This window comes from Oryzias melastigma, linkage group LG12, assembly GCF_002922805.2.
Source record: "Oryzias melastigma strain HK-1 linkage group LG12, ASM292280v2, whole genome shotgun sequence".
Taxonomy (NCBI): Eukaryota; Metazoa; Chordata; class Actinopteri; order Beloniformes; family Adrianichthyidae; genus Oryzias; species Oryzias melastigma.
Window position 1 is genome coordinate 4,359,321 of NC_050523.1, and position 19,062 is coordinate 4,378,382.

The 19,062-nt window shown below is 37.0% G+C and overlaps 2 protein-coding genes across 5 annotated transcripts; both read right to left on the bottom strand.

Annotated features, from left to right (window-relative positions):
• Positions 1-969: 969 nt before the first annotated feature.
• trappc13 (trafficking protein particle complex 13) lies at positions 970-12,172 on the bottom strand. 2 transcript variants are annotated; one of them, XM_024299614.2, is made up of 13 exons: positions 12,015-12,172; positions 10,899-10,967; positions 9,172-9,271; positions 9,018-9,102; positions 8,803-8,930; positions 7,567-7,639; positions 7,323-7,367; positions 7,027-7,044; positions 4,315-4,448; positions 4,035-4,233; positions 2,768-2,868; positions 1,349-1,496; positions 970-1,275 (listed from the first exon to the last, which is right to left on the bottom strand). In XM_024299614.2, exons 1-13 carry the CDS (start codon positions 12,058-12,060, stop codon positions 1,168-1,170), a joined length of 1,254 nt encoding a protein of 417 aa, XP_024155382.1. In that variant the 5' UTR covers positions 12,061-12,172; the 3' UTR covers positions 970-1,167. The 2 variants fall into 2 exon arrangements, with proteins under 2 accessions (XP_024155382.1, XP_024155383.1); XM_024299615.2 differs by lacking the exon at positions 7,027-7,044.
• Positions 12,173-13,236: 1,064 nt separating this feature from the next.
• On the bottom strand, positions 13,237-17,317 carry LOC112163331 (cytochrome b ascorbate-dependent protein 3). 3 transcript variants are annotated; one of them, XM_024299678.2, is made up of 6 exons: positions 16,977-17,317; positions 16,559-16,747; positions 14,393-14,601; positions 14,170-14,324; positions 13,930-14,083; positions 13,237-13,814 (listed from the first exon to the last, which is right to left on the bottom strand). In XM_024299678.2, the coding sequence occupies exons 2-6, from the start codon at positions 16,743-16,745 to the stop codon at positions 13,788-13,790; spliced, it is 732 nt and encodes a 243-aa protein (XP_024155446.1). In that variant the 5' UTR covers positions 16,746-16,747; positions 16,977-17,317; the 3' UTR covers positions 13,237-13,787. The 3 variants fall into 3 exon arrangements, with proteins under 3 accessions (XP_024155446.1, XP_036070468.1, XP_036070469.1); XM_036214575.1 differs by having other exon boundaries at positions 13,237-14,083; XM_036214576.1 differs by lacking the exon at positions 16,977-17,317 and having other exon boundaries at positions 13,237-14,083; positions 16,559-16,953.
• Between the last annotated feature and the right edge of the window lie 1,745 nt (positions 17,318-19,062).

Below are 19,062 nucleotides of genomic sequence, written 5' to 3' on the forward strand. Positions count from 1 at the left end.
GCACCTTTTTCTTCGGCCGAAACACAAGGTGCTTACAGTCAATGCATCACACATCAAACATTCTTAATATACAGTGTATGCGTTAACTCCATTCTTGTCTCTGTTAAACCATTGCCTGTACATATAGAACTGGATAGAGTGGCTGTGAGGCCACCCGCGGCTCCAGCTAAATGAAGCCAAAACAGCTGTCCTTTTTCTGCAATACGGACACGACCATTTGGAGTTATTTCTCAATAGAAGTCTATTAGGTTTTGGCGTCTTGAAGCCGGCAGGTACTTCCTGTTTTGAGCATGAAGGGGGTGGGGTTACTCTGTCCAGTTCTCAATATACAGTTAATACACCAAACATTACCTCCATTCTCAGCTCTGTCAAACCATTTACTGTATATGTAGAACTGGACAGAGTGGCTCTGACATCACCTTTGACTCCAGCAAAATGAAGCCAATTTAGTCGCCATTTTTCTGCGACATGGACGCCACTATTTGGAGTTACTTCTTAGTAGAAGTCGATTGGATTTTGAGTTCTTGGAGCCAGCAGGTACTTCCTATTTGGAACGTGAGGAGGGAGGGATTATTCAGTCCAGTTCTCTATATACAGACAACACATCAAAAATAAGCAATTTTGTGAAATTTCCTGCCATGTTTGAGGTCAGGTTTTGACCGATTGGTCATAGGAAAGCAGCTAAACTTCCTGCTTCATACTGGCTCGCTTTTGATTGGCTGACTCATCAGCCTGGAGTCTGGAGCAACAGTCTTTCATATGAACAGAAACACAAATAGAAAAGGGGAGTTGTAATCATAGAAAGACGAGCTTTGATTTGTCCTGAAACTTTAAGCTAAACTTACATCATTGTAACAAAATAATGATGTACATGTACATCATATTCAGAATTATTTATTTTGGGGGCGGTTTTCAAATGTGGGATCAGGATCACAAACGTATTCAAAGTGACACAAAAAAAAAGAAAAAGAAAGTTTACAGAGAATTTATTAACACTTATTACACATTTACAAGATTTTCTTTTAAGGAAAAGAAGTTTATATTATTAACAATTCATTTTAAAATACAGTATTATCCCCTTAGCTTGCAAAAAGAGTCAAATATGAAGTGCACAGTTCCACAGTTGGTCCATTCTAAAATGCAAAAACAACAAAAAAGTAAAAGTCACTAGCATTCGTTGCTGGTGTACGGACAAATCACACACACTTGTGCAATGTCGTCGTATTCGTAGGTCCTCTTCAGAAACGTGTCTGTGAGTCTGAGTCCAGAAATGCTCTGAAACAACCAGGAAGAAGTCAGTATTTGAGCAGAACAGGTGAAGCGCCAACGTGGACGGCTGGGATCGTACCTGGAGGCCCTGGACGGAGGAGAAGATGGTGAGGGGCAGTAAGAGGGAGGCGCCCGGGCTGAGTTTACCCAGCTGTCGGCCCGATATACCGCACCAATGGATCGACCGCGTGTTGCACATTTCTACCACCAGATCCATGGTTCTCTCGCTGGAGAAAGAATGTTTGTTTGTAAGGAACAGGAAAATATACTTTGTTTGTTTATGAAATCCCTGAAATCTGAAGAAGACTCACTTGACGCTTCATTGTTTTCCCTATTCTCTTTAAAGGTTAGTTAATGTTCAATAGTAGTGACAGATTTGTATCTATAAAAAGTGAAACATTTTCCCAAATTTATCAACACCAACAATAAAAATGCAGCCAAAAGCAATCTAATATGTATTTGTACAGCTCGTTACTCAGTAGGTATGGGTGAAGAACCCCTACAAAAGGTTAAACATTTCTTTGATCTGCTGTACTTTCACACTGAACTCTTGAGGGTGGTTCATTCCCTCCCAATGTAAATAACAAATCTAATGTTTAATTACTGAATCTCATTGTTTTTTTATTTTTGAGACCAATGCTGAACTTAACCCTTGACCCACGGCGATATCCCCAGTGACATCAAAATAACACACTCTCTTTTTAAATTTTACCGCTAGCTGCGTTCACGCCAAATGCGAAATTTGCGTGGCCCACCCCTCTTTCGACACGCGGTAAATCGTGACTGATCACGTTCGGTGTGTACGCAGCATAGCTCTTCGACCGTTTACGCCATCACAGTGAATTAGCGGATTCTGGCGTCTAAAGAACATCAACAGTTGAGCTAAAGTTCTGGTGTTAAAGGGTTCAACAAAGGAAGAAATACTTTACTACTTGACAGCTGAACATAGAGATGGTTTCATCTCTGAGCTTCCTATTCATCCATTTTTGAATCCGTTCAAACTTGCAACACTTCCCCTAATGTGGTCAATGGTACCGAAACATGCTAGTGTTCACTTGCAAGCAAAGCTTAGCCTTTGATCTTAGCCACACTTTTATAAAAATAGAATTTAAACACTTTATATTTAAGAGTAGTGTATGAGAACTGGACAGTGAGTGTGACTCGACAGATAGAAAAATGGTTTACTTCGGGGGAGTGGTCACTCAGTCCAGTTCTCATATGCAGTCAATGGTTTTAAGTGATCATTTTGTTGTTTTTTTTCTACTCATGACTCTTCCCGCCTACAAGCTATTCTTTAGCTTAGCATTTTAAAGCTAAACCTTTCTACTACACTTATTTATTTTCTGTTGTTTAAGTTTTTAACTCAACTTTTTCAGTAAAACCCATAAAACGACCTTCAATTTGAATTACCTCCTGATACTAGACTTGCCTCATCTCTTCTGAACGACTAAGTGGTTTTAAAAAAGTACAGAAAGCAGCATTTTCCAAGAGTTTGCACCTGCAGTTTGTGATTTTACAAACGATGTCGAAAGGTTCCTCGAGGTTGACGGTGTCGGGGATCATCTCCAAGGACAGCCTGATGTCGCCGTACCCCGGAGCCTGCAGGACATCAGGGAGTGTTAAGGCCGTGTCACACTGCCGCTACGGGCATTTTCCACGTATGTAATTTCGGTCTCCGCTAATGTGCACAGATGTCCGTCGAGGGTTTCGGTGGACAGGACAGTACATGAATTTGATTTTCAGCTGTTCAAAACTTTTGGTCAGTTTAGAATTACGCAGTTTCAGTTTATTTTACTTAGTTTATACGCAATTTTGTGCAATTGTTCGTGATTTTTTGCAAGATGCTTGCACGACTGTTCCATGTACGTCTAACAAGCTTCTCACTCATGTACCACCGAGGTCCAACTTTTACATTGCTTATACTGTCACGTTAAAATGACATCATTGCATTCAAACAGCCCAATAATCACGCATGACCCGCCCCTCCCCCGGTCCGGCTCGTCCAGGTGGGGGTTGGGCCTCTCGCGGGGCAGTGCTGCGGGAGGGGGATGGGTACAGCAGGTGTATGGAGCTAAATTAGGGCCAATATTATTTGAAACCCAAATAAAACAACTTTAAAAAATATAATAATGGTGTTTTTTTTTTTTGGTTTCAAAACTAAAAATTATAATTTTAAAACTTTTTTTCCACACTAATTTTTTTTTATTTTAGTTTCAATACTTTTGGCCCTGTTGTAGCGTGTTGGGGGGGCTAACATTACATTTTAAGGACGTTTAAAGGGAGTTTTTTTTTAATATTTTCTAAGGTTTAAACTGGAGAAAAAAGTTTTTAAATTCAAATTTTGAGTTTTGAAACCTAAAAAACAGAACATTTGAAGCTGAATATAATTACGTTTATTTAAGAATAGCAAAAAGTTTTGGACATTTTACATTTTTTTTTGGCGAAGCACCAATAATTTTTTCAAAATGTTTTATTTGGGTTTTAAATATTTATGGCCCCAAAATAGCTCCATACAGGTGCGGATATGACTTGCAAAAACTCAAAGAAACTCAATGAAGGGCGCGTTTAGTGATCTTTGCGCGGTTTGTTTGTTTGTAATTTTTAACGTGGTTCATTTGTGATATATCTGTGAAAATTTCACATTAAAGACCAAAACTTTTTCCACCAATTTTCATCTGTGCTATACAAATAAAATGTACGTAGTGGCAGTGTGACACGGCCGTCAGGGGAAGTTCTATAGGACCGTCAGGCCTCAGTAAAGATACCATTCTTTGTAGCTGGCTGGTCTGCAGCCTCCCCCTCTCCCCGAGGTTGGTCCTCCACACAATGTCCAGCTTGCCGATCATGGTGACGCCCTTGATGACGCCGGCCTTCTCCGCGTACTCCGCCTTGGGTTTCAGGCAGTACAAGTATTGCCGCGTATCCATGGGCTGCAGGTAGGACATTTTCCCAAACGTCGACTCTCTGAGAGGCGAAATATCCAAATTAGCATCAAAAAGAGTTTAGCTTTGAGTTGTAAACAGCAAGGAAGAGGTTTTTTTTTACCCATCATCCCCGCTGGCGACTGTGTTGAGCTCTGTAACGTTGTACATAATAGTGGGTTCTAGAGAGACTTTCTCCATGAACATGGGCGAGGTGGTGATGTTCTGGATCTGAGCTTCCAGAAAGACTTCGTCCGTCTGGAGCGCAGGGGTTGGAAGGAGGAGAGTCACACTAGAATCACGACTCACTGAGGTTAGACGTTTATATCTCACTGCCTCAAAGGATAATTTCAGCGTTTTTGAAGTGGGTGACACTGATTTCAAAGTTCTCTGGAGGACAAAGTGAGCCATGTCCTCAAGGTTTGTGTTTATGAGCCTGAAAAAATCTGGCAAGAAAACATGAATTTATCCTTTGAGCTACTCTTCAGGTGATGTGAGAGTCCTTTAGTGGGCAAACAAACATTCATGGGAAATCAAACATGAATTAGATCCTCTCAGGTTTGCTCAGAGAACCTTTGAGAACGTGTTAGTACAAGTGCCGCGCTGCAGGACGGAGTAGAGGCTGCACGTCTACTTGTGAAGATAACTGAATCTCCAGCATCGGTTCATTGGGTTCTTTTGGTTGGTAACATTCTAACTGCTCATATGTGCAGCATATAAAAGCTTTTTAGCCCATTTGCTAATGAGTCTTCAGACTGAAATGTCCAATTGGTGCCAAAAATAGCAAATTTTTAATGGAAAACGGTGTATCCAGAAAATTATACCAATTATATAACTGTTAACTTAGTAAGCATTCTTCACCATCACAAGATCCTTTCTAGTCGATGTTATCTAGTAATTTAAAAAACATTTTACACGATTTTACTGAATTTATCTAGTTAATTTTATGAGTTGATTTGGTTTATTCTTGGATTGCTTTTTAATATTTGCATTAATGAGTAATTTTAAAACATTCTAGATATTTTCAGACAATTTATTATAATTTACTTAATACATTTTTTAGGATTTATTTTGGTTTATTTTGGCATTACTCAGCAAAATAATAACTTTTATTCATTATTCAGTCATTTAAAAACATTGTTCGAAATTGTAGACAATTTTACATCATTGATATTGTTCATTTCAGGAGTTTAATTATGTTTATTTGGGGACTGCTCAGCCAAAATAATATTTTTTAAATGCATATTTCAGTCATTTAAAAACATTATTCAAACTTTTAGATAATTTAGCAAAATTTATCTAATTAATTTTAGGATTTAATTTGGTTTATTTTAGTTTTTTCAACCAAAAAACATTTTTTATGCATTACAAAGTCATTTAAATTATTTTTGTAACTTTTAGACAATTTTACATAGTTCATTTAATCAATTTAAACAGGGAATTTGGTTAATTTTGGCAATACTTAGCATAAAATAAAAAGCAAAAAGCTATATATTGTTTTAATTCAGCATTATTAAGTTATTGAAAAACCTTTTTGGAGATTTTAGACAATTTTGCATCATTTATCTAATCAATTTAAGGAGATAACTTTGACTTTTTTGGCATTGCTCAGCCGTTATAAGCACAAATACTAATCTATATTTTGAATATAGCATTTTTTAGAAAATGTAAAAATATTTTTAGAATTTTTAGACAGTTTTAAATCCTTTGTCTTGGCAATTTTAGAATTTATTGAAGTTAATTTTGGCATTTCTCAGCCAAAAACAGAACATATTTTTGCATTATTGCATAATTTAAATACATTCTTCAATTTTTTTTGACATTTTCATATCATTTATTCAATTTGAGGAGCTGATTTGGTTTTTCTTGGAAATTTCTCCACTGGAATAAATCAATAAATGTAACTTTATTCAGTTATTTTATGAAAAACTGTAGGACTTTGACCTTCAGAATTCATCATTTACTTGTTAGTTTTAGTTTATGAAGCGTTTAGCCTTGTTCAGCATTATTTCTGTATTTCTTTTTTACTTTTTTCATCAAATATTTAACAGTTTAGCTTCAAGACTTTATAAGGGGTTTAAAGGATTGTTTATTATTCAACTTTTTTTCAGAAATGTGAAACATATTAGGACTTGGTTTGGACAGCGTACCTTCTCACATTTAAGTTTTTATCATTGCTAAGAATCATTTTAGCGTTAAAATGAGGCACTATTCTTTTATTGTTTCTGTAGTAAAATTTCTTTAGCTAAATTAGCATAAATTAAAGTTCAACAAAACGTTTTTTTAGATGCTCTAAATCCCATGTTGTAGACGGTCTGGTTGATGCTTCAGGAGATCAACACGTTTCTCGGTGCAACCTCTACATCAGAGTCGAGTTGAACAAGAGAAAAAGCAGAGATTAGTTCATGCCTGCAGCTTCTGGAAAAACATCTGATCCTCGTCTGAATGTAAAGTCATGTATGTTTAATTCAACATGATCAAAAGGCTGCGTGAGGAAATCTTTAGCCATTTTAAGGGTGAAAAGGTAAATCTGTGGCCACACCCCCCAAAGCAACACCCACCAATCAGATTAACCCATCAGTCAGGATTATTTATGACATCAGACTTGATGTGTGGCGTCATTTTTCTCTGTGATTTCTGTGTTTCAGCACCACAAACGAGCCCTGTGAAAGCTGCGAAAGGCACGGAAAGAGCAAAAAGAAAACTCCTGGAGGGTCAGGTCAACATCGCCTCCAGATTTTTCCTTTTTTTGAGCTCAGAGATGAAAAGTCTGCTGCACCGAAAAGGAATGGATGGAGAGCCAACTTTGAGGCATGACAACAGAAGAAAGAATTACCACAGAACTGAGGTCGCTCTAATGGAGAAAATAAAATACAAAGACATCATGAACAAATGGAGTTACATGCAAAAAGTTGATGACAATGAATATGTGCATAAAAAAACTAAAGCTACTGATATGAAAATGAGGAAAAGCGTAAGAGGAAAACTCTTCATCTCCAGATTTTACTTCACAAGAACTTTGAGAATGGAAAAATCAATCATCTCTGGAGATCTAAGAGTTTTCCAGGAGGTCTAATCTAACACTTACGCCCTCTAAAACGTCACTGACTGAAACCCAAGCTCTGCATTTACCTCGGCATTGTAGAACTTTGTCTTTACATCCAGCGGCTTCAAAACCTGATGGAGAAAAGATTGAAAACTGAAGCTTTTTTCACTCTGTGACGCCATTCCACCGCAAAACTAAAAGAACCAGGAGAGCAGAGCTTGGACTGGAAGTGACTCCTCATGGGGTGGAGTGGCCGCGTTTGCCTCGTGGTGGCATTTCTCAAGCCGCCTCCAGCTTCAGCACAGCCGTCCTAACGAGAAACGTGTTTACCTGGAATTTGAAAAACTTGCGAAAATAGAGCTTCTCCCCGAACTGCGTGGTGTAGCTGACCGCACAGACTAAACTGGAAGAGGAAGAAAGGAAAAGTTTCAGAAATTTCATTTAGAGCACATGTGTCAAAGTCACGGCCCAGGGGCCGGATCCAGTCCTCCAGATCATTTTATTTTATTGTTATTAATGGCCCGATGTTATCTTATTTCTAACTTGTATAATTTTGACAAAAAATATTTTTATGGAGAGTAAAATACTGAAAGTTATTTAAGGTTTAAGTTGATTCATTCTGGAATAATATTCCTGCCTTTTTATTATTCATAATCAAGTTAAAAAGTTACTGTTTTTAAGTTTTAAAAATGAGCATTATGCTAGTTTTTTGGACTATTTTGGCATTTACTAAGTTATTTATAGGCTATTTTGGAGTTTGGCTAATATTTCAGCTACATGCTAGCTGTTTTGACAAATTTAGGCTTTTCTTTTTACGTTTTTTTGGCTATTTTGAAGTTAGGCTAATATTTACAGGCTAGCTGTTTTTGGCTAATTGAGTTTTTTTTTCCAATTTTTAAGGATATTTTGTAGCTTTGCTATTTTTTCAGCTACATGCTAGCCGTTTTGGCTAACCTATCTTTTTTCTTTCGTTTTTTAGGCTAATTTGGCATTTAGCTAATATTTCAGCTGGCTATCAGCTTCAGCGTTTTTAGCTATCAATTTCAGCATCTTCACCTATCAGCACTGGCATCTTCAGCGGCCAAATTCAGCTTATAGCATTCACACTAGCATTATCACAGGTAATGCTATTTGTGTAGTTCATAATAATGTAAATAAGTTACGGTTTTAAAGTTTTAAACATTCAGTTTTAGAGTCTTATAAAAATGTTTATCTCGTTCAGCCCGTGACCTAAGGTGTCTTTTGCATTTTGGCCCCTTGTGCAATTGAGTTTGACACCCCTGTTTTACAGTTTAGATTTTAAAACACACTTTTATCATCTTTTGAGCAATTTAAATTTATAATTAAGCAGTTTTTATAAGAAAATAAAAAAAAAAAAACATTTATTGTTTTCCATTTCCGAAGTGACAAGAGATCAGAAAAATACTCAAAAATGCCATTTTAAGGGTAATTTTGTTTATATATATGCTCCATATCATCAGAAAAATGCCAAAATAACCCAATTTTCATCAGAGTGGGTGTTTAAATGGCAGAATAGAAGATGCTTTAGGACGTAGGTGGACTCACATATGTGTGCCGATTTCTTTAACTTCATGGTGGATGACGTCGTCGATGCAGCACTCGGGTTTGAGCTCGGCTACAGCCGAGTTTGAGGCGGAGAGGTTGAGCCTCTGCGAGCTCGTCTGTAGGTCTGCCTGTTAGGAATCAGATCCGAAAAAAACATTTAAAAAAGAGTAAAAAAAAAATCTTAGAGAAATGAGCCACACTTGTTTCCTTCTTACCTTCACTAGAATATCCTTCACAATCTGAGTGCTGTCATTATGTACGCTGATGTAGCTGGAGAAAGTCTCGCCAAGAAAAATATTTCTGCAAAAGAAAAATCAGTTTTGTAAATGCTAGTTTAGTCTAATTTGAACCTGCTTGGGGGGTGATTACCCAAAGTTCTGGGGAAGCGTGAGCATCTCTCCCAGCATCAGCGACTCCGCTCCTTTGATGGTGGACGGGTCCTGCTTCATCAGCTGACCAAACAGATCTCCTGCACAGAAAAAAGCAGAACAACTTCAAAATAAAGAAGGCAAAAGACAACGACAGGAAAGTCCTGAAACGTCGTCCTTGAGTTTGTTCATGATCTCTTTTCTTCTCCCTTTTGTCATTCTTTCAGTCTGTCTCTCACAACTGAAGTACATCTATGACGATAAACCCAGCTTTTAAACTGGCAGAATCAGTGAACGACATACATGGTTTTGCCTAACTATAAATAAACAAAGTTTTTATGTTTTCTATAATCTACAAAATCTGAAATTCATAATAATTTGACAAAGTTGTACAAATTAAAATAATTCCTTTTTTTGCAGATGTGAACAAAGTAAACCTAGAGGCCACTTAACACAGTTTCAGTCCTTTTAGCCTTAATCATATGGCTCAAACATCAAGCATGAAATCAAATAACTTCTGGATATCCTCAGAGTCGTCTGTCACTGTTTTTTTTGTGTGGGTATGATCAGGGATTGTTTTTAACAATATTTACTCTTTTTGCAGTAATTAGAGTTTCGATGTGCAGTTGCTCTTTTGAATCCGTGGCGTTGTGGCGTATTCCAGAAGAAAAAAAAAAGATTCATTTGTGCCTAAACTTTACACCAGAGGTCAGCAACCTTAAACACTCCATTTCTTACTGACTACAGCCCAGTCGGAACCACAGTTTGTTTTTATTTCATTTCACACTTAAGAACAATAAAAAAACATTTTATTTATATTATTCTTGCTATTATGATGAATATAAATGAAGTATTTTAGCACAAATTAAATATAAAAATAAGGAGAAAATAGCCTTTTTTGAAATGTGTAAAAAGTGTATGACTTTTGACAAAGATTCACATGACTTCCATTTGAAATAAAAGACATCCTGTGCCACATAGGTTCATCTCAATGCAGCAAATTAGTAATAGATAATGTAAAATAATAATAATAAAAAAGCAGGATGTTTTACTGTTTGTTGCATCTCAGCCAGAAATAAAAAAATCTAACAAACAAAAACTAAATCAGAGCTAATTAAATGAGCTTTAGTGTGTTTTTTGAACCATAATACACACTTAAAATCCTTGAATTTGTTAAAAAATATAATCTGGTGCAACAAAAGTATAAATTCTGCTTGAGCTTACTGACCTTAAATTGATTTTCTGTGGTAAACAGTTCTCAAAAATCTGTCAAAATATTTTAGCACGACTTTGGGTAAACTATAAAGCTGCTTGATGGATTGTTAGAGCATTATGGGTACTGTAGTCTGGAACCTTACAGTGACACAAACTTTTGACTGAGTTGAATAAGTTCGATTTAGTTTAATTTTTTTAAACTTTACTACCGAATCACGTTTTTCTTTAATTACTTCTTAAAACTAAACACTCATTTTATTTTTCTTTAACAGAGGAGCCACAGTGAAGGGGTGTAAAAGAGCCACATGTGCAAGTCAGGTTTAATATTACAATATTTTTCATTTAATTGCAAAAGCTGATATTCACTTTTAAAGAAAGCCTGGTGTCCTTCACAGTATACTCCCCGAACATCTCGACAAACAAAAGAAATCCTGTATCTCCTGAGCAGACACACTTATGAACGCTGAGACATTTTTCCCGCTTTTTCTTGGATGAACGTTCAGAAAAACTCACCGGGGAGATCTCTTTCTTCACACGTCACCGGCAGGTTTGTGAACAGAGTTGGTTTCGTTAACCGCATCACTGTCAGGAAAAAGGAAGCTGGTCAGATGGTTGCATTGATGATTTGATTTCTCCATCACACAACGGTTTCCTCAAATGTCAAATTCCTGCAGCTTGTGCATGAATAAGTACAACAATCCAGGACAGGAGGGGCCGCTCCATGTGAACATCACGTTTTGTGCATTCTAAAGTGATTCATTAAAAATACAGGAAAGCACAATAAATCATAAATATCACCTGAATAATTATACATATATATGTATATATATATATATATTTAAAATAACAAAAATAGAGAAAAAAAGCTTCTTTGCTAAGTTATTTACTTATACAGAGGACAAAATATGTTGGTATATGGGTTATTTTTGTACACTTTTTATGTTATAGAAGATTTTATGAGCGTTTAGTTTGGGGAATTCATAAAAATATTATTTTTTTATTGGTTGATTGATCCTCAGTTCCTGTTTTATTAATATTAATGATCAATTTCCCGTACATTTTCCGCCTATAAATATCAATTTGTTCATAGTTGAGGTACAGGAAACACTTTTATTAGCAGGATTTTATTAAAACTGATAGTTTTTCCATTTTTAAAATGATATAAACACGCATACGCTTTGAAGTTGTGGGTTTAAATAAGTGCAATTAATAAAAACACATTAAAAAGGTAAACTTTTAAGAGAAAATAAAAAGATCTGTTGAATAAAAAAACATAATTTATGATTTTAGCAGATTTACGAATACAAAAAAATATGGAAAACAAGCTAACATGTAAAAAGCGAACGACGATGGACATTATTATTCACCATTTTTGCACCCATTACATGAAAACCTAGAGGGTATACTCTTGTATTAAAACAAATATATTTAAAATACTTTAGTTTCCCATAAGAAAACACATTATTTTAGCGGAAATGTGTCGCTTAAAATTATTTATTTAAACTCTGAAAGCTAATTTAAACGTTTGCTGATCCCGCAGTTAGCGTCAAGTATGTAAGTAATACCTAATTATCGCGATAATTCCAACAAAAAACAACCTTCTGGAATATTCTCATAAAACTTAACTACCTTTGAGTGCAAGAAGGTGTTCCTGTTTTGCCTGATTTACATCCATTTTGCCTGTTTATCTCTTCTTAGCTATCAGGCTAGCCGGTTGTTCTCTGGCAGCTAACGAACTTTAACCTTAAAGGGAAGTGCCCGCCTTCTTCGTTTCCTTTGTTGGACAATCAGACACAAGTTTGACTCACGTCTTCCCCCTACCGTCTGAAAGTAATATTACAAAAATAAGCAAACCGCTTTTTTCCTTCCTTTCTTTTTGTCCCTTGTCAAATAAATAAATAAATATACACTGCCACTGCAGTGTGAAAATAATAAAAATTTTGAGGGAAAATTACAGTAAATATATCTTATTTATGTGATAAAAATTAATGATCTTGAAGACATGGTATCAAACCAGATTGGGTTAACAAAGTGCACAAGGGTGTTTTTGTTTTGAAAGGGGATTAAAAACAAAAGAAATAAACACATCTTTGTATTGGTGATGAAAATATATTTACAACCATCTATTGATATTTATATTGAGCCAATTTAGTTATGATTCCTGACAAATAAAGTCAAAAATGTTGTAGTTGAGTAAGACTGTTTTGGATCAAAAATATAATTTAAGTAAAATAGAAATTATTCTAATACTCTTAGGAAAATACAGTATTTAAATAAAACTTCAGAGTAAATGTAACTTGTTATTATTTAACCAAACTGTTCCTTTATTAAAACGGATTTTAAAAGCTGCAGCCTGAGTCAGGGGGAAAGTAGTCAAATAAATTAAATTTATTTAATTTAACTTTTTCGTTTGCAGTCTTTCAGCAGAAATCATTCATCAAATTTAAATAGAAAAGCTCATCTGCTCCTACAGGCCTTGTGGTTCCATGTTTTGTACAAATTACTGTGTTTCCCAAAATAGCAGAGTTATTGTTGTTTCTAAATTACACAAAACCTCTGGACTTCTTGCTTCAGTTTTGAAATGCAGACATCCTCTCTAAGTAGATATCTAGACTTGGTAAAATGTTACAGAAAACTGAGCACAAAATTGCGTTTCTGAGTATTTTTTTTATTCAAATCGTCGTGAATCTGGAGCAGATAAAGAAATACTGTTTGAAAAAAAGCGTATTTGTTATGAAAAAAAATGCTTGGTGGGCCACAAGCTCCACGCTCGCTCAATTCTGATGCATCCACTTGTATACAAATAGATCCATGTACTTCTTTGGTTTCCTTGTCCGAGGTGGTGTCTTGCTCAAAACTGTGCGGCTGGATAACTCCAATTCTGCTCGCCGTTTTTGTTGTAATGTAATGTGGGGGTTGTTGGGAGCTGTAAGCTAGTGGAAGAGCATGGAAACAAAGATGTGTCGCAACGGGGAGGGAAAAGGAAAAATTTTTATTGAACTCATGTCACTCTACAGAAACTATGTCCTAAAAGATGACATTTTTTTTTTTAATTTTGGATAAAAATGACATAATTATAAATGAAAAACCCCTGAAAATGCATTTAATAGAGCTCAAATATGACTGGAGTGGAACTCCAAGAGTTTGATTGTGCTGTGGGTTTCTATTTTATCTCTAAGTCGTCTTAATGCAGGTTCAGTTTAAAAATGTAACCAAACATGATGTCACTGAAGCTTTAAAGTCACTCACATAACACCTTATAAGAGCTTGACAGGATTGAATACAATTAGTCAAAGTCAAAAATTCAAAAACTGCAAGAAGACTTTTATTTTGTAATCATTGAAATGAGAAAAAAAAGTCCTACTTAAATAAACGAAGTTTATTAAAGTTTCTTCTGTATCTTCAGGTTCTGTGTCCGTCCATCAGAGGCTGCAATTAAAAAGCGTTATTAGATTAGTTTTTCACCTCAATAATAAAAATAATAAAAATTCAAAAATCAACGTGAAAATGAAAAGAAAACAGGTTGAGTCAACAGAGAACTCACGTGAGCACTTTCCTCTGTTTCTGGCCGCCGCCACTCTTCCTTTGACAAGATTCTCAGGACAACCATCCCAAAGGCCACAATCAGGATACCCAGAAAGTTAGCAAACTTTGCTTCCAAAGGCAGAGAGCTGTAGGATTCGTTAGTGCTTCCGTCCCTGCAACGCAGACAGAAGATAAAAGGAGATTACATTGTTTGGAAGGTCTCCACATGTTGCGTGAGTTTAGATTTTTGAGCACTTACAGTGTAAAAATCAGTTTTTCATTGATTCCACTGATACAGGAAGTCAGGCTGAGGATCAGAACCACGTTCCCCAGCAAGATGTGGACGGGCTTGAGTCGGCTGCGAAACCACGGAGGAGAACACGGCAGCAGGAAACCAGCCAAGCCGAGGAGCCACTGTGGGACAGCAAAAGGTGACGAATTCTCCAACATCTTATGTGTGTTTTTTTATGTGTTTCTTCTACCTGAAAGGCAAACAACAGCACAGTGGAGAGGCCCACCCAGCTGTGCAGAGAGTACATGTCAGGGATGCTGGCGGCCCGGTGGAAGTCAAAGACGGCACACAAGCCCAGAGCGGACAGCAGCAGAGCCAGCAGCATCAGGCCGCCGTGCACCAGCTTCCACGTGGACTTCTTCTGCCTCCAGGTGGACGGCACACGATACACCACAGCCGCTGCAAACACAGACGCAAAATACTCAAAAAAACACAATAGCAACATATTTAAAGTATTGAAAACAAACTAAACACAGATTAACAGTCAGATTATAGGAAGTATGAAGACTTTTTTAAAATACATGAATAAACTTTTTTTTTTTTTATTAAAATCTCACCAAAATTGGAACACATCTATGACTCCGTGAAAATGAATTGTCGACATAATGACCCCTCCCCCAAATAATTGATGACATCACTGCGCACAAAAACGTCAAAAGACCTGAAAGGGGCCAAAATCCTTTATGAGAATACATATTTCAAAATCCACCAAGGACACCAAAACAGATGTGTCAGGTCAGGAGTATCCAAAGGAGATGTTACCATTATTATGGGATGGTCACATGACCTACGGTTTAGTGGCCATGTTATGGCACAACAGAAAAAAAACAAACAATTTGTTTGAGTGATTTTCAAGAATTTACTGCACACATTTCACCAGGTTAAATCTGCAACCACAACTGAAGTTTTGCTGACCTTTGACCTCGGGAAGACGCCACCATCTTGAATTAAAAAAAAATGAATCACCTCTTTTACCTTCTATAAATTTAAGCTCCGTTTAGAAATTCTGTTCTCCTATCTACTTGAGTATCATTGGAAAGCTACTTGGGGAAAAAAAGTTGGTTTTAAAGTTTGCAGATTTTAAACTGTGTTAGCGTGGCGAGCTTGGAAAAGGGGGCGTTCCCTTGTTGCTCAAACTTTTTATTTTATTTATTAATTTTTAACTTGTCATGTCCAAGAGCTGAGCAAACAGCTGAAGGTTTCTTGTGTTGGAAAAAAGGCTGAGTGCCCACCGAATCCCCACCGAAGGGGCACCAGCACCCCGGCCCCCCTCGACACCTGCGCCGTATGTCATACAGAAGGATGTCCACCCGCCGGGCAATCCAATCAGCCATCTAGACCAGGGCCAGTGGGCCCGCCACGGGGGCCTCCAACACCACGGAGGTACAGGAGTCCAGCCATAAGAATAGACCCCCGCCGCGCCAGGGGGCCCCCATCCCAAAAAAAGCAGCCCATCAACGCCCAAGAGTGATTGGCATCCACCTCACCCCCCACCCCCCACCCCTACCCTAGGCAAGAGGCAGGGCACCCCAAGGGGGACCTGCCCCACCCTCAAAGCAACCACCTGGGGTCACCCACCCCCACCCAGGAGGAGGGCCCCCAAGGGAAGTGAGAGTAACAGTGATATCTGGAATATTGTGATGATTGAATACATTAATCCTTGGTTTGAGCTAAACAAAACAATATAACATATAATATGAATATATTAGGAGTGTGGGCGTGGTTAACATAACCCTCGTTGCCAAGTTAAACCAGAAATGTATTTTAGCCGATTCTTTTAAAAACAACATAGATCTGTTCGTCACCCTCAGACGACCATAAAATAAAATGGTTGCTATGGAGATAAAATCAATAGAAAAGCTGCAATATAAAAAAAAGGGTTTAATTGATTAATTTATTTTTTACATGCAGCTCTGACAAAAGGGGAGGAGTGAGGGGTGTGGCAGTCCCTCAGCCATTGAGAGGGGTCAAAAATTGGGGGCAAGTGTAGGCCACACAACGCCGTTCACTGATTATAACAATGGAAAATAAAACTAAAATATATGACATCAGGTTAACTTGAGGTCTGGAACCCTTCTGAGTCACAGACGAGGTTTTTTTTATAACTTTAAAAAAAGTTTTTAAACTTAGAAGAGAAAAATTTGTGATATAATCCTTTAAATTAAGTTTAATTCACCTAAAGCAACATTGTTTAAAACCACGGAGCTCTAACAAATCATCTCTAAACTGCACTTTAAATGTGCTGGAAAATTCATTTCGTTCTTTTGCTAAATAAGATATTCTTCTAAAAATGAACAAACAGAATCTGGTTCTGCTTGATGAAAGCGGGTTTCATTTCCACGGAGTGAAAACTCACCGATGCCGTACAGAACCACCAGACCCGACACCATGAGGACAGGGTGCCAGTTGAACTCCAGGTATGAGCCGTCCCAGCCGAGGCCGCCTCGCCACACGCAGCTCCAGCAGATGACAAACAGCAGGCAGAGCAGCCCCAGAAGCAGGCTCAGCCAGAAGGACAAGTAGAAAGACGCAGGAGGCGTCATGTCTGGAAGACGGGGAGGAAATCACTTGATTTTCTCTGAAAAATCTGTTAGAATTAAAATTTGTTGCAGGAAATAAACACATATATTAGTATCCTTGTAATCAAATCATTTAGTTAAACGGCAAGTAAAATCCATTAATTATTTAAACTTGAAGATTCTCTACTAAACTGCTGTGAGATTAGAACATTTTCCAAGGTTTTTAAACACCAAAGATCTTAAATCCCCACTTACCAGACGTTTGGTTCCTTCTTTAACACAAATCTGTTCTGCTTTCTCAAAGAAGTTGCTCCGTTTCATGCCGAGGTTACATCAGGAGTCGTTTCTGATGTTTAATAATTCTACAAGGAGGGCGGGAGGGAGATTTGTTCTGCCGCGTTTGTGTGAGAAGAATCTTTTCCTGCCTTCATTGAAGCCCATTGGATATGGTAAAGTCATGTGGAAACAACAACAACAACAACAATAGCATCAGGAGACTTCTTTTAAACAAAACATCTTTGACACAGTCTGTACTCAATAAAAATCTACTTCAAGACAATACGTTTAATTATTATTCAACCTTAGAGTTGTTGGAGATATATGTGTTTTTAATGGTTGATTACTGACCAAAGTTGCAGCCCACTTTCCAAATATCTCGTTTATAACAACTGTAAAGCATGGGAGTGGGAGTGTCATGATTTGGCAGACTCCAACTGATTTCTTCATTTTATATCAAAAAGTAGTTAATGACAATAGGATGCTACACAGTTAAGTGACAAGAATAATACATAAAAATTAAAGCCATTGATCCAAAATGGCGGCTTTTCCGTTGGTTTATCTCCATAGCAACCATTTTATTTTTTGGTTGCATGGGGGTGACGAACATGTTTATGTCTTTTTTAGAAGTATCGGCAAAAGTACATTTTTAGATTTCCTTGGCGACAAAGTTTTTTTTGTTTTCTATGCTCTTAATATGGTCATATTGTATGTTAGATTGATTCAATTTTCACAATTTTCCAGTAAAAAAATATGCAATCAACAGGGAATTGGTACTTTTTGAGGCTCGCCACACTTATCTATAGAATTAAAAACACATTTTTGTTCCAAGTTGCTTCCCATTGATGCTCGAAGAGTTAGGAGCCGATAGGTCGGAATCTTAAGGAGTTTACATTTATTGAAGGTACTAAAAAGTGATTAAAAAAACCAAAATGGTGGCCTCTTCCCAAGTTCAAAGGTCAACGAAACTTTGGTTGTTGGCTTAACCTGGCAATGTGTGTGTGTGAAAGTTTGTGAAGATCGTTCAATTAAGTTTAATTTTCCCAAAATGCTGTAAAAGGCGAAAATTGGCAAATTTTGCATGTTGCTACAAAATGGCCACCAAGCTGTAGGTCCCGTGGCCATCCCATAATAATTTAACAACTTCTTTTTGATATTCCCAACACTTGTGTTGTGTTTCATTTGTGGATTTTCATTTAATTTATCTTTTGGCCCCATTAGAGATTTTGGCTCCATTATTTTTTTATGTTTTCATCTACAGAAAAATAAAAATAAAATAAAGACGAAAACTTTCTATGAGTTTACAATTTCTTTTTCTATTATTTTTAAATAAATCATTATGCATTGACGTCTTGTATGTTTTGCAACAGTTTCCTGCTCATTGTCTTGTTTAAAAGATGAGTTTATGAAAGTTGTTTACTTTTGTTGACGTCACGTTTAAAATAATTAGACATGGAGAGAGAGCAAAGTGACATAATTGTTGCAAAAGAAAACGTTTCATAAGAAATCAGTGAGCTGAGACATGTGGATTCTGAAACTAAAAAACATCTGATTAGATTTTCATTCAGTTTTGAGTTGTGGTTAATATTTTTTGGCATTTCTTTCTCCTCAGTAACTCTATTGTTCTTGTTGACCCTTTTTTTATTCCTATGAACTTTTAAAATAAAAAAGTCAATGTTTTCTTCATATTTAATCTCAGTTGAAGCCAAAATTTGCTCTTTATGTATTTTTATAAATGTTTAAAGCAAAAGTAAGTAAAATCAAGCAGTAGTCATCTGTTTATTTATTTATTTATTAAAGAATTATGTTTTGTTTTTGGAATTTTTTTTTTTATTCTTTAATCTGGAGCAGACCTGAAGATCCTAAAGATCTGTTGGAATCTGGAATCAGCCGGCCGGGATCTTCGGACTTTCGCTTGGTCTTTTCGTTGAGTCTCTACGCTGCTACTGTTCAATTTCTAACAATCGAACGGTAGCAGCTGGATGTTAGCAAGGGGGCAGAGGGGTGGCTGGAGGGTGGCAGCTGGACGGCATTGAGGGGGCAGGGGGGTGGCTGGTGGGTGGCA

What these genes read in the sequence shown, in the direction of transcription:
- LOC112163331 (XM_036214575.1), bottom strand. Translation starts at nt 16,745, where the DNA reads ATGACGCCTCCTGCGTCTTTCTACTTGTCCTTCTGGCTGAGCCTGCTT. An exon ending in GGTGGTTCTGTACGGCATCG is followed by an intron (nt 14,602 to 16,558) that starts GTGAGTTTTCAC and finishes CTGTGTTTGCAG; the next exon opens with CGGCTGTGGTGTATCGTGTG. An exon ending in GAAAAACTGATTTTTACACT is followed by an intron (nt 14,084 to 14,169) that starts GTAAGTGCTCAA and finishes TCTGCGTTGCAG; the next exon opens with GGACGGAAGCACTAACGAAT.
- trappc13 (XM_024299614.2), bottom strand. Translation starts at nt 12,060, where the DNA reads ATGGATGTAAATCAGGCAAAACAGGAACACCTTCTTGCACTCAAAG. An exon ending in GCAAGTTTTTCAAATTCCAG is followed by an intron (nt 7,368 to 7,566) that starts GTAAACACGTTT and finishes TTTCTCCATCAG; the next exon opens with GTTTTGAAGCCGCTGGATGT. An exon ending in CCAGCCAGCTACAAAGAATG is followed by an intron (nt 2,869 to 4,034) that starts GTATCTTTACTG and finishes GATGTCCTGCAG; the next exon opens with GCTCCGGGGTACGGCGACAT.